Source organism: Phalaenopsis equestris, unplaced genomic scaffold (genome assembly GCF_001263595.1).
Source record: "Phalaenopsis equestris unplaced genomic scaffold, ASM126359v1 Scaffold000421, whole genome shotgun sequence".
Taxonomy (NCBI): Eukaryota; Viridiplantae; Streptophyta; class Magnoliopsida; order Asparagales; family Orchidaceae; genus Phalaenopsis; species Phalaenopsis equestris.
Window position 1 is genome coordinate 1,334,037 of NW_018164862.1, and position 14,489 is coordinate 1,348,525.

At 37.4% G+C, this 14,489-nt stretch overlaps 1 protein-coding gene across 1 annotated transcript in view; it reads left to right on the forward strand.

Moving 5' to 3' along the window:
- Positions 1-13,664, forward strand: part of LOC110027226 (DEAD-box ATP-dependent RNA helicase 8-like) — a 41,213-nt gene extending 27,549 nt beyond the window's left edge. The window contains exons 7-11 of the mRNA XM_020728562.1: positions 1,343-1,594; positions 1,672-1,852; positions 12,864-12,952; positions 13,095-13,168; positions 13,259-13,664. Coding sequence (XP_020584221.1) covers positions 1,343-1,594; positions 1,672-1,852; positions 12,864-12,952; positions 13,095-13,168; positions 13,259-13,337 — 675 coding nt within the window. The 3' untranslated portion in view covers positions 13,338-13,664. The remainder of the gene's footprint in view (positions 1-1,342; positions 1,595-1,671; positions 1,853-12,863; positions 12,953-13,094; positions 13,169-13,258) is intronic.
- Positions 13,665-14,489: the final 825 nt, after the last annotated feature.

Genomic DNA, 14,489 nt, shown 5'->3' on the forward strand with positions numbered 1-14,489 from the left:
CAACCACTCTTTCAAGCTAATATAATTGGTTGCAAGGCAGTAGCGACGCCTTTACCAAGTAAGCGCAAAAGTGGCTATCCACCTCCCCTTTGATGGTCAATTCCACCGAGACACTGGAGCCCTCCAATACCTTACTATTATGCGTCCGTACATCTCCTTCGCGGTCAACTTTTTATGCCAACACATGCATTCTCCCATGCGTACCACTATCAACTTCTTAAGCGAATACTTCGCTATCTTCATGCCATCTTGGATTATGGACTTCTCATCAACCTGTGCGATCTCACACTCCACAGATACTGGGACGCCGATTGGGCCTTTGATTCATAAATTTGATGCTCAACTATTGGATATTTTACTTTTCTCGGTATCTCTCCTATTTCATGTGCAGTCAAGAAGAAACACATTGTGACTTGTTCCTCCACCGAGTCTAAGTTTTGTGCCTTGGCGACAACGGCGTCCAACACTTGCTACGACATCTCCTTGCTGATTTCGGTTCTCCACAACCGCATCCCGCCAATCTCTCATGTGATAATCTCTCCGCGATGGCGATTGCTATGAATCAGTTATTTCATGCTCACACCAAGCATATCGAGATATACTATCACTTCATCCGGGACCAAATTCAATTCAGTTTCCTCTAAATCCACTACATCAACACCCAAGATCAACTAGTGCATATATTCACTTGAGCTTTGCCGAAAAAGAGGTTCAAATCTTTGCAGTCAAAGCTTCAAGTTTGCTCCAAACTTTATCAGCTTGAGGGAGGGTAATAAAGCAAAGTAATAGATTAACATATGCTAGGCATGAGGCACACCTTAAGGGTAGCTAAGGTAATTTGTCTCCTCTAAAAGCTTCACTACTGGGTGTATGTGGGACGGTAAGGTACCGAGAGCTATAATGGAGTAATGTGATTTTCTTTTCAGGATTTCTTCTTCTTTACTTTTGCAGACTCTCTCAAGCTTCCTCTTCTTCTTCTCAAGTTTTTCATATGCCACCCTTCCTATGCGTAAAATGGTGTATTTTGCTTTTTAAAAGTTAAAACTATTGGTATTTTTTGATGTGATATGAAAAATTTGGCGGTATTAATGTAGAAAATAAAGCTCATAGGTGGCAGATTTGTACATACGTGGGAATTGGATGGCATTTATGTAAATGCCCCGCACAAAAGAATAAAAAACACGTTCTAAACTTTTTAATACCTAAAGGGTTTAAATTATGCTTCACGCCTCATCAACTTGGCTTTAGTTTAGCAGAAATTAGTGTTATCAATATGTTGAAATCGCAAAAATCTGTTCTTTAATTGCTGATGCATGTGCTTGCTTGTGCCATTTTCTTACAGGCAGATAAGCTTCTTTCTCCAGAATTCCAGCCCTCAATTGAACAGCTAATGCGTTTTCTTCCTGAAAATAGACAAATATTACTTTTTTCAGCAACATTTCCTTTATCAGTCAAGGATTTCAAAGACAGATTTTTGCGAAAACCTTACATAATTAATCTTATGGATGAGCTCACTCTCAAGGGAATAACACAGTATTATGCTTTTGTAGAAGAAAGGCAGAAAGTCCACTGCTTGAATACTCTTTTCTCAAAGGTTTGATTATATTCATTAACTTTTTGCTCTTTATGAATGACTATTTGCGAAATTGATGAATGGATTGTTTTTTACAGCTCCAAATCAACCAGTCTATTATATTTTGTAACTCTGTTAACCGTGTAGAATTATTGGCTAAGAAAATTACTGAGCTTGGTTATTCGTGTTTCTACATCCATGCTAAAATGTTGCAAGACCATCGGAACCGAGTTTTCCATGACTTCCGCAACGGTGCATGCAGAAATCTTGTTTGTACAGGTATAAATTCATAATCTTTTAAGTTTCAACTGTATTTGATAATTGCACTTTTCACTTAACAATTTTCTGTACTGGAAACTGATTTACTGACAAGTACTTGTTGACCACTAAAAAAAATAATAATAATAATTAATAAAATTAAAAAAATATTTAATATTAATAAATGTTAATAATGGTCCCACCCAGGCCTCCATAACTGCTCCCGCACTCCTCTTCGTTTGGTCTCTTATTCAAACCGATTTGTAACTGCTTAGAAAAAATGAAAAGGGCCACGACAGAATTCTGGTAAACAAATCCTCCGTTCTGGATCACATGAAGAATCGCTTGCGTTCTCCCAATGTTAAAAGATAGGGCTAGCAGTAAAGGCAAGGATGAGATTGCTGTGCGCAAAGCCCTTTTAGCCTCTTCCGGTATACGTGATGCCAGCTCTCCTTCCTCTAAAGCAAATAGACTTCTCCCCATTCACTTTCTCGGTTGTAACAAATCGCACAGGAGGAAACCACGCTCGACGCTCGTCATCCGTGCAGTAATCCAGATTCAAACTCCTTGGCCTTGCACCATACCTGTTTGTCTTTGTCCAGCCTGTCTTTGTCTTTGTCTTTGTCTTTGTCCAGCGTCCGGTAAAAGCAACAAGGGGAGTGCAGCATACAAAGACCTATGAAATTCCTGTCCCTCTCTTCCTGCGCTCGGAAAAAGCAAGGGCAGGATAACAGCGAATAAAGACCACCAATACTTTTCTGTTTGAAGCCGAAAACCCTGATCTCCAATCCTGCACATTATTACCGTGATAATCCTTTCTTCCGCCTCCGATCTTCTTGCCGTCTCTCATCAAACCCTTTCCCTCACCCAATCAATATCTCCAACCTGATACTCGCCTCAGAATCCCCTTTCTTAGACGGATTGCCAGTGGCTTAGGAAGCGGCGAAGAGCTAGCATACTGGATAGTTATATAGTATTTTTGTTTTGTGGGAGGCCCTGGGGTTGGCCGGTGATAGTTATAGACGTCGGAGGTGTGGAGATGTGGTGATGTCTAAAGCAGAAGTGATGATTGAGCCATGGTTAGAGTGAAAATGGGGCTATTATCAGCGTGCGTGATGTGGCCCCTGTGCCACAAGCTTCCTAGGGATGCCACCGCCATCTCAGCATGCCTGCATACATTTTGCAGAAATGCATTGTAGATCACTTCTTCGATGAACGTACTGATTGCTGTCCGATATGTAACATTGATTCGGGCCGCATTCCAGTGGAGAAGCTAAAGCCTGATCATAACTTAGAAGTTGTCAGAACAAAGATTTTTCCCTATAAAAGAAGAAAGATTAATGCTACAAAATTCTTACCTTTGATGACATTGCCTATCAGAATAAAGGAAGGAGCACCATCTTTATTAGTGGTTGATAATCCTGAAATAGGAACTCAAACAGGATTTTCGGGATGAACAAAAGCAGCTGCGAAAAGGGCTTCTACATTACATGGATTAAGCTCTTTAAATGATGAATATGCCAAGAAAGATAGTGATAACAGTAAGCATATTAAAGAGAACTCTAGTGGGACTTTAATATGCTACCTTAAAAGGCAGAATTCTTCAAATGGGGAGAGATCCAACCATACTAGTAATTAGAGGCAGAATAGTAAGGAAATTTTTGTTGATGAATCCAGTCTGCCAAGTCCTGCTATCAAGGTTGAGGAAGCGGTTAGCTTTGCTAGTGATGTATTTTTTACTACATAAAGCGAAGGTTTGGGAAAATTCATGCAAATTGAAATTTCAAGATGTATTTTTTTTAAATGTTTCTACATCTCCTGAGGTGGCCAATGCTAGAAGAGTGCATGGTGTTGGTAGGAAAAGAAAAGTGCTTAGGCCTTCAGCTCAATCTATGCTTGATGCTGCTGATGCTGGATCTGAAAGGAGGATCATTTCAATTTGGCTTTCTTTAGTCCTTGCCTGAAAGAGAGGGAGATACAAAGTTGCCTCAAATTTACCCGTTACTTTTATCCAAAAGTACCTTGTAAAGATGCTTAATCTTGCATGAGGCTAAGATCGCCGTTGTCAATATCATCTCTTCGCTCGAAAATGTATAAAAATTGGGCAATAGGGCAATTTTTAAAAATGTACGTTTGAGTAACAATTACACATCCTTAGGAGTTAAATACCGTTCAGGAAACTATGGACTCGTTTGGAAAATTTTATAAAAATCAGGGGAGTTATATACTCATCCTAAGAAACACGCGCACCAGTCCTTGGAAATTAAGTACTTTCAGGGAAAGTAAAGTACTGCTTGGAAAATGTTTGTTTGCGATTTGACATTTTTTGTTGGTACATTGAAGACTCGTTGCATCTTTTAAGGTCGTATGTGATGCGGGGCTTAGGAGGGCTGAACTGGCGGGTTCAGCTGAACCTGCTCAATCCACTATGGATTGGATCGGTCAGTTCAGGGGGCTGGTTTTACCGCCCAAAGAAAGGGGCCTCCCCGTCCTTTGTGTTGTTTAGGGTTGGTCATGTTGTATTTTCTGATTATCAGTTTGTGAGGACAGCCGTCGACGTCCTGTTTTTCCCTTCAAGGGTTGTATTCAACGGAAAGGCTTGTGCTTCGATTGTCCCCAGCCCCCAGTGGTGATTATCTTCTCCAACTTCTACTTGCACCCTGCTCACCTACATCCGTTCACCCTCCTTTGTTTGCCCAACCGCTGTTGCCTTTACCCAACAAATCTAGCTGCCTATTCCTCTGTCATCCACTTGGGAGGAGATACAGATAGAGATTTGCCAACTTAAGCGAAGGCTTGCAGATATTGAGGATGAAATCCAATGGAAGATTACCCTAAAACGGGATTGGGTGTGTTGAAGGGGAGAACAAGAGAATTTGATAATGAAGCAGGAGACACAAAGTCAGTTCCTACCATTTTACTACAAACAGAGGGTGTAGACTCCAGCTTCAGAAGGGGAGAGACCACAATACTGAGTGATCCCAAATCCTATCGACACATTTCAACCTCAAGATTTTATTGTTCGAACACACACACGAGCGCACCCAAGACGATATCGTCAGGAGTTGATTTCGAGTGGAGAACAGGTAAAACCAATATGCATCCCTAAATCTGTCATCAACAGGAAATGTTGCAAGTGCCATGAATTTGTCTTGGGTGCGTACCGACATGTTCATTTGAGATCTCCTCCAATAAAGATTCTTTCTTTAATAGGTAGTATTTGTATTGATTCTTCTATGCCATTCCGGAGTTTTTCCTTAAAACATATATTTAAACCTACTTGAGGAGCATAATCATTTATAATATGTCAACAACAATCTTAAGGACAATTATAAAAATAGGACGCAATGGAGAAAAAGGATTCATGTAGCTCCGACCCCACGTAGTGGGATTAAGGCTTTGTTGCTGTTGTTGTACAACATTATCTTTCAAACTCTTATATGTAATTACACCTACACCATTTCTAGTGCGGCTTTTTACATGAATACTAAAGTTTAAAAGAAAGCTAATCTCTTTAGCTTTTTCTCTAACCCATTTAGAATACATAAGATATTTATCTTTCTATGAACTATAATATCAAATAATTTCTTTAATTTGACTGTGAGAGTACCCATTTTCTAAGACCCGATCTTAATATTAGTTTCATGATCTAACTTCTTTTCTTGCATTCACTCGTAATGTGAGAACTCCTGCTATTTGACACTACACCCAAACGTCAGTATAACGGAGCTTGCACACTTTTCAGTTTATTTAGGTCATACAACGTGTTGCTTCTAGGGGATGCCCTAGCATTTACGTAAGGATCAAAATGATTCTTGTCATGATTTTCAGATAAATTTTATGCTGGCTGTCGACTACCTAATGCAACTATTCACCTTTCTAATCTGGGGCTTGAGACTCGACAATGATATTGTTAAACTATTATAATGTACATCTGAGAAGAAAAAAAAATAAAACCGATATATTTTACGGCCTACTTAAATGGGCATATATATTTATTAGAATGTGCAATAGAATAGAATAATTCATAGTGGGTGTGGAATGTGAGGTTAAAATGTAATAAAGGAAGCTATATTTGATTTAATAAGATGTTATCTTGCAATAATGAGCATATATTTTGATAAATGAGAACTCAAAATTAGAGCGAGTAAAGTGAGGATTGGTTCTTTTGCTTAGAAGGCAATTTTTTGTAAAGTTTGAAACTGCTGTTTCTTGGGGAGACTTTAACCATGTAATTTAATTTAGGATATTCGGATTTATACCTTAGGAGTATAAAGAAAAGTGGACAAAAACTAGTTGAAAGTAAAACAATGAAGAAAAACTCTCAAAATTTTTTATTTATGTTTTTCTTACAAGAGGGAATACACAATAGGACTAAATCAAAGAAGGGAGAAAAATATTAAGGGGTAGAAAAACCTATTGGGAAGCACATATTGCAATATGAGAAATATAAATGAATTGATCCGTTGGTAGAACTCCTTGATCAACATGCCTTTAGCTTTGCTATGATTGGGAGTGCAAGAAAGGGGGTGGTACTGTAATGGATGCGGCATTGCAGCCAATCATTGCATTAGCTGTGACACTATAGTAGCCGAATTTCTTAATAAAAATTTTGATTAATAGTTTCACTTAAAGCTGATAGTAGACATCTATCATTCTAAGTTTGTGTACAATTTATTTATTTATTTTTAATTTAGGACTACAAAGTCCTTTGGTGAAAATATTGGCCAATTAGTTTGCTATCAACTTCAACATGTTTGTTATGATCATATTGCACTAGATTATGTGCAATTTTGATGGTTGATATGTTATCATCGCATATAAGTGTTGAATTTTTTTCATTTCTTTATAAAAGTTTTCATGATTTGGGGTCATTTAAGATAATTTTTTTCTCAATCAAGCCATAAGCTGTTTGAAACCCTTGAAGTTTTGCATTGATCTTACTTTCATCATTAATCATGATCAATTGTTTTGAAGGGAAGTAAAAAATTCAGACATAATGAATAGAAGAAAATGTCAACAGGAAGAACAAGATTGGAAGTAAGAAGCCCTAACGTTAAAGAAAGAAAATACAAGTTGAAAAAAAAGTCTTAATTTTCTCTAATATCATATAGAAAATAAAATAATTGAGAAAACCTTTCAAGAGTTTTTTATTATTGTTTCTTTATAGAAGTGTGAACATTTGTTTACATCTCTTAGAGACATTGCATTATAGGAAAAAAATTAAAAATGGAACAAAAAATAAAAGAGGCCATCAACCTTATAGGGAATGACACTAATTACAATCAGAGGGCCATAGAGAAATTATTCTACGAGTAAAGGCATTGATCTTTGTGCTTTAAGCTTCTTGCTATGATTGGAGTGTGAGTGGGCCAATATAAGAAATTTAAATACTAAGAAATTTATTCTTTGCTCATAAGTTGATAAGAGAACAAATTGAATTTTTTTATTTGAGCAAACTAATATAGCACTGTGCTCGTTTCAACTGTGATCGTTTTAGTAGAACCTAGATATAATGCTCATCTTTAAAGAAACTTGGTAGTGGAGCAAGGATTTACAAAATGTTTTTTAGAAAGCAGGTGTACTTTTAAAGAATGGTAATGGTTAAAGTTGGTGCAAATCTATGATAAAATATCAAGCAAATGCACAGTGCTGAAGATTAAATGTATAAGACATAAACAAATATTATTACCAACTTCAAATAGGAAATTTCAACAAGCACACAGAAATCTAAAATTACAATAACCAACAACATAGTAGTTGCCCTAGGGTTGAATCTAGAGGGTAAGTGATGCCTGCTAGGGTTTTGGACCTCTAGAGAGGTAGCAAAGGGGCGGATATAGGGCTTGATGGTGGGGCGACAACAGTGGGGGTGATGACGACAACAAAGTGGAGGGGAGGTGAAAAACTGCAGGAGCAACAAGAGGGCTGGTTGTATTGTGCTGTAGCATTAATAAGAAGTGAGGTGGGAACAACAGGAACAAAAAGGTTTGCTGCCGCGGGATGGCGGCGACAAGGATAGGTGGGTCGCGAACGATCATAGCAAAGATGCAGATGGTTTGGTGTGACAACAACAAGTATGGAAGGGAGGAGGCTGCTGGGAAAGCTGGAAACTGCAGGAAAACAACAACTCCTTGCTGTTTCGGGTGATTGCAGCAAGAGAGGGCGATGGGGAACGATGCGAGAAAAATGGGAAAGGGTAGAGGAAGGATAAACACTATCTCGGGAGCCAGTGCATCTAGAGCACCACGCAGACCCTTGGATATAATCCTAGAAGGGAAAAAGAGATGCCAACGACTGTCTTGATGCAAAGACATGGGAAGACTAACCCTAAACATTATGAAAGCAAATATATAGTACTAAGATAGCCAGATGTGGGCCTCAGTCCTTTGGGCGACACTCTCTAGGGTTAGGTAGGCCGGCCAACCCTGCCCAACTTCTATACTAAACTAGTCCGAGGTTCTAAGATGCCCCACGTCAATCTTCCGGGGTTGGGAGAGCTTCAACATCATCGTCGAAGCATTTGTCTCATGATATGGATTCAAGTCGGTCACGTTGAAGGTAATAGAAATGATGGAATCTCCCGGTAAGTCAATCCTTTAGGCGTTGTCATTCCAAAGCATGCCCTGATAGAATAAGTATCAATCATCTTTTGGCACAACCTAAGCTAGAATTGCATATAGACGTAGATTCCCACAAAGTAACCATCGAGCCATTAAATCTATAATTTGCCTCTTCCACTCTTCATACTCGGCTGGGCGCATTAATAAATAATTTCGTTTGGAGGAACTAATTCTGGAATGAAATCTGTGTCATGTTGGACTACTTTCCGTGGCAATCACCAATATGTAAAACGTTGGTCGTGATGTTTGACAATTCTTTCCCTTTTTAGGTATCAGCTCATTGGACTCACCATTTTGTATAACAATCAATGTTAATCCATCGGTAATCTCCCCCATGGGCTTAGCTTGAGTCACCAGTGTCTCTTCCTCGTCAATTGGAAGTTGAAGTTCCTCTCGGGAATCTTCATCATTTCCTATATTACTGTCCATTTCTTCCACCACTCACTGCATAGTAAAATAGATCATACTCTCGTGTGGGTAATCTTATGCACTATGTCCAAAACCGTGACACTTGATGCACTTTATGGCTGGGACAAATTTGGGAATGCTGGTTGGCTTCACCTGTTCTCCATTCTGAAAGTTTATTCTTAAATATGTTCTACATGGATGCTCCATTGGGTGTTTTCTTGTTGCTTGATACGGGGGTTGAATTTTGCCTGTCAGATATGGTGGTCACCCGATGATGTTGTTGTAACTGGTGAAGTATTAAGAACATAATATTGCCTATAATGTGTGGTAGGTAGTTACACTGCATCTCTTTTTTCATCTTGGATTAGGTGGTAATTATGCCTTTTCCTATATGTTGGCCTAAGTGCTTCAAAATCTTCAACCACAACAACATATTTTTTCTAACTTGATGGCGACTAGTTTTACCATTATGTATGGTGAAATATCGTTGCATTCAAAGACACGCTCCACTGCTTGGAGCCTTTCAAATTCCTTTTGATCCATGTGACTGTCAAAAATCTGATAAATCCCAATTTACTTGAAGATCCTGGTTTCTCCGTTGCTATTCCATGCGAAATCGTTGGGGGAGTGGTTCTTTTCTCAATGGAAACTGCCTGGTGGAAGGGATTCACTTCATCCTTTTGATCTGACGAATCCCTGTTGTGGCTACGGTGATTTTTTCGGATTGTCTCCTCTTAAATGCAACAAGCCTCTGTTGTAGTTGGAGTATTTCCTGCTGCATTTTCTCAATTGAAAGTTCCTGGATTTCTCATATGTGATATTGTGCCATTTCATCGCGATCAAATTTCCAACAATTGTCTCATCGGTGACATGTCTAGGGTTTAGGTCTGAGAGGTGAACGAGGGTATATGAGGCTAATTTAGAGTGCAAAAAAAAGCAGATTTTGAAAATAAGCAAGGGGAAAAGGTTTTGGGTATAGTTTGGGTTAAGTATTGGTGGATTTTGGTAACTCTTGATTGGAACTTGAGTTATACTAGCTCTGATATCAAATGATACCAAACAATATTGGAGTTTAACCAAACAACAATGGAAAACAAATGTTATTACTTCAAATAGCAAATTACAACAAGCACACAAAAATTTGAAATTGCAACAAACAATAACACACTACTATCCCAAAGGTTAAATCTTGAGATTAAGTGGTGTTGGCTAGGGTTTTGGATCTCTGGAGAGGAGGTATCAAAGGGGTGGATAGAGGGAGGGATGGTGAAGCAACAGTAACGGGTGATGGCGGCAACAAAGGGGAGGTGAGAAAATGTAGGAACAACATGAGAGCTGGCTGCCCTGTGCGGCGGTAGCTAGGAATTGGGGCAGGAACTGCAGGACCAATAAATGTTTACTGTTCCAGGGTGGTAGCAACAAGGATGGTTGGGTCAAAAGTGATGATAGCAAAGATGCAGGTGGATTGGGTTATTGGCAACAAGTATTGAGAGCAGGGGTAGGGAACGCTGGAAATTGCAAGAAAACAACTCCTTGCTGTTCTGGGAGGCTGCACCAAGGGAGGGCGATGGGGAATGATGCGGGAAAGATGGGAAAGTGTATAGGAAGGATAAATATCGTGTTGGGAGTGAGATACAACTAGAGCACCACTCAAACCTTTGGATACATCCCTAGAAGGGAAGAGGAGACGTTGAGATGGCCATCCTGATATAGACACATGAAAAATACTCTAAAACATAATGAAAGCATATAATACTAGGATAATTAGGAGTATGCCCCACTCCCTTTGGCGGCACTCCCTAGGTTTAGGAGGGCCGGCCAGCCCCTTTCAACTCCTGGACCAAACCAGTCCAAGGTTCCCAGACACACTGCTTCACCTCTACTTCACTCTAATTAGGTTTGAGTATTCGGTCAGTTTGGATGGTTCGACTTTTAAATTGGTCAAACTAATTGCAACCAAAATATGAAAAATCAAACCAATCAAAATTTTGATAAAACTAAACCGATTGAATTGAAATTTAATTTGGTTAAATGGTTCAGTTGTGAACAAGCCAAAATTTTGCTGTTAGTAGGAGTTTAGTTATGAACAAACATCAAGAATTATTATCTTGCATGATATCAATTTCATTTTATGAAATTTTCATTTAACTTCAAATTTTTGGTATCTTGGTTTATTCAGTTAAATACAAATTAAAACTGAACCAATAACCTAAAATTCAATATTGACTTTTAAAAGCCAAAACCAAGATGCATTTTTGAAAACAAACTGATTAACCCAACTTGCTCAGTTTGGTTAGGTTCTTAGGTTTTGACCAAATAATGCACTCTTAATTCAGTTTAAGTCACATTTACGGACATAATCATCCTTCAGTTATAAAACGCAAAATCCATAAAGAACCCACTGATCTTGATCCATCAAATGTGCTCTCTCTTTAATGTGTTTGAACAGTTTAAACAAAATATTGAGAAAAAAAAGGTAAATTATGATAACTTCATGTGGAAGTGCTTTCTCTTTATGATTCACTCGAGTGTTTAGAATTTTGTATTTCAAATAAATTGTTTTTATGACCCTCAAAAGAAAGAGATCCAAGCTATTGTAACCCAGTTTTGATTTAATTTGGATTTTACATCTTGGAAATGAATCAATGTTGAAGTAGCTTTGTATTAGTGTATTACGCCAGCCTCTACCGGACCGGCCCGATCCAGCCCAACTTGCTGGCCTAGCTAGGCCGGCCGGCCCATCGTGGGGTGCGGAAGCCCCAGTTTCCGCTTTGGAGAATTCCAGCCCATGGGGTGGGGGCCTTAGAGTTTCTAATTACGTATGCGAGGAGAGGAATTAGGTAGATTTTGGGGGAAAAATTTGAATGCGTTTTGGGGGTATTTTATTAGGGCTATTACGTAGGGTTTGTTTTCATATTTGGATTTCTACAATTTTCTTTGACTTCCTATTCCTAGCGGCGTCTAGGTTTTGTGAAAAGTAGATCTACCTCTCTAGTTGTAGATCACCCATTATATCTTATTTGTTTGGTTGGAGATTAATCAAATTAGTTGTAATTTGAGTTTTCCTACATATCTCTTTCAATTGGTTGGCTGATTTTGGCTCCAAATCGTCTCACAGTGGAACCAGCAACAAAAGTTATTATTACGCAAGGACCAATGCATGTAAAAGAAGGCTTTTAAAGACGGGATGTCTTTTTGTTTGTATTTATTTTGAGAGTTGGTTTCGTATTGCCTGTTCCATCATTTCTTTCATTTAAGCATGTCTGTCTTTTTGTTTACTGGTGGTGCGGAGGGGCTGGTGCATTTAATGTTTGTTAGATTTACATACATACCACTCAATGTATTTACATATCTAACACCTAAAATTCAACTTCTACATACAATATCTTAACTATGCATGAAAAAGGTGTGTTAAAAAGTTAAAATGGTGGTTTGTTTTATGTGGTATGAAAGATTGGGTGTTATAAATGTAAAAGCAAAATTGAAGTGTTAGATATGTAGATTGATAAAAAATTGAGTATGTAAATGGCTCATTAATGGTCTGCCCATTTAAATTTACCAATAAAAATCAGTTGCTAAACCTTCTTCTATTAAATATATATATTTTTTGCAAATTACTTGCTATTTCTATTGTGTGGTCTTTAGTTTTAGGCAATGACCTTGTAATTGGAATATGAAAACATTTTTATCCTTTGGGATCAATTTTTATTTTTATTTTGTTTTGTTTATATTTTCATTTGAAACAAAACTTTTCTGGCTATTTGATCAAATTATAATTATTTTTAAAAACACTCAAAAACACCAAAAAATTATTTTAAATATTTTCAGAACATGTTAATTTGGCTTTTAGAAACAAAAATAAAAGCATGTTAAAAACATAGTAATGGCCTTTTTTGTGATCAATTTTATTTTTTATTTATTGTTTTTTTTATGTTTTCTTTTGTTTCTAAAAATAGTTTTTAGTCTCGTGTACTGATATGATTTGTTTCTTCTTCCTTCAGATCTATTCACGAGGGGGATTGACATTCAGGCCGTTAATGTGGTCATCAACTTTGATTTTCCTAAGAACTCAGAAACATACTTGCATAGGGTATTTTTCTTTCCTTGGCAGGGATTTTGCTGCCTCATCTATTCTTCTGATTTTTTTTTTTTGTGTCTGGAAAATCGAATGTATTTTTGTTGGAGATACCAAGATGCTGTTCATCTTCCATAATTATGTCTTACCATTTTAGGTTGGTCGCTCAGGGAGGTTTGGCCACCTTGGCTTAGCAGTCAGTTTGATCACCTATGAAGACCGTTTCAACCTGTATGATATCTGATTATATATGTATATATTTATATATTTATATTCATTCCCACCTTTATTTATAGCAGAATTATCTTTCTTCAATAACAGTTATAGGATTGAACAAGAGCTTGGGACTGAAATAAAGCAGATTCCCCCCCAAATAGATCAAGCTATTTACTGCAGTTGATGGGATGTGGATTGTACATACTCGAGTTCCTTTGGTGAAACATGTTCTTGTAAATACTGGTTTATGGTAAGCATCTTAATTTTGTTTGTTGTCAACTTTCTTTACCAAGTTCTTTCCTTAAAAAGGAATTTAGACTTTCATTAAATTACACTTTCCGCATCGTCGCTGTCGGATATTCCTTTTCCGCAATGTTAAGCTTGAATGATTTGTCGTCTTAGTTGGGATGCATGATGTGGTAATAGATGAGTGCCAATCGATCTGAAACTTGAGCTTATGATTAAGGGATATTAGTTCTACTCTTCATTTTTAAATTACATGTGGGTTTGACCTTCATGCTTCCTTAAAATTGTTGTCTATGAGCTAGTTTGAGTAACTATACTTTCTTTTATATGGTTGATGTTGTATGGTTAGCCTTCTATTATTTAATGTTTTCATTATGAGAGAATTCTTTGAGGGAGATTCACGGGTTGGTTTATAACTAAAAATTATTTTATTCTGATAACTATGCTGTGGGACTTTTAAAGTTTTTTTTTTCTCTATTTTGGGACTTTTATGGCTTCTCGGAGGATTTAGGCTTTATTTTTCTGCAAACCTGGTTAGTTTGGTTCTCTATTTGCAGTTTTTGTACGTTATGTAGTTGACATAGGTGTGATGTGGCTTTTATTTTAAAATGTATAACATTTGGGAGTTGACCTTATATCTCACTTTTAAAGCTTATTGTGTGGTATTTTTCTACCTGTCATTGAATTTGTCTTGTTTGATTCCAAATTGTCTCAATTTGCTCTTTGCGAGCTTAAAACTTTCTTTCTTCTTATTTCTCAATTGAAATCATTTGTTACATATTAAAAGACACTCTCTACATATTATGAATATACCTAATGTAGAAAAGATCTGACGTTAAGTCTCTTCTAATTAGCTTATTTAATATCAAACTTCTTGATTTATAAGCCACTTAATATTTAGTATTTTCCATAATAGTCTCTCTTAAGTTGGAGTATGGATATTTATCATGTCCAACTTGTTACAAATATAAGTGTCTCTCTCCATTAAGAGCTTTTGTGAAGATGTACCATAATTGTTCCCAGTTTTTAATTTTGAGTTGTAGAAATCAAAATCTGTTAAATCCTTTCACAAACAAAATGACAATCTATT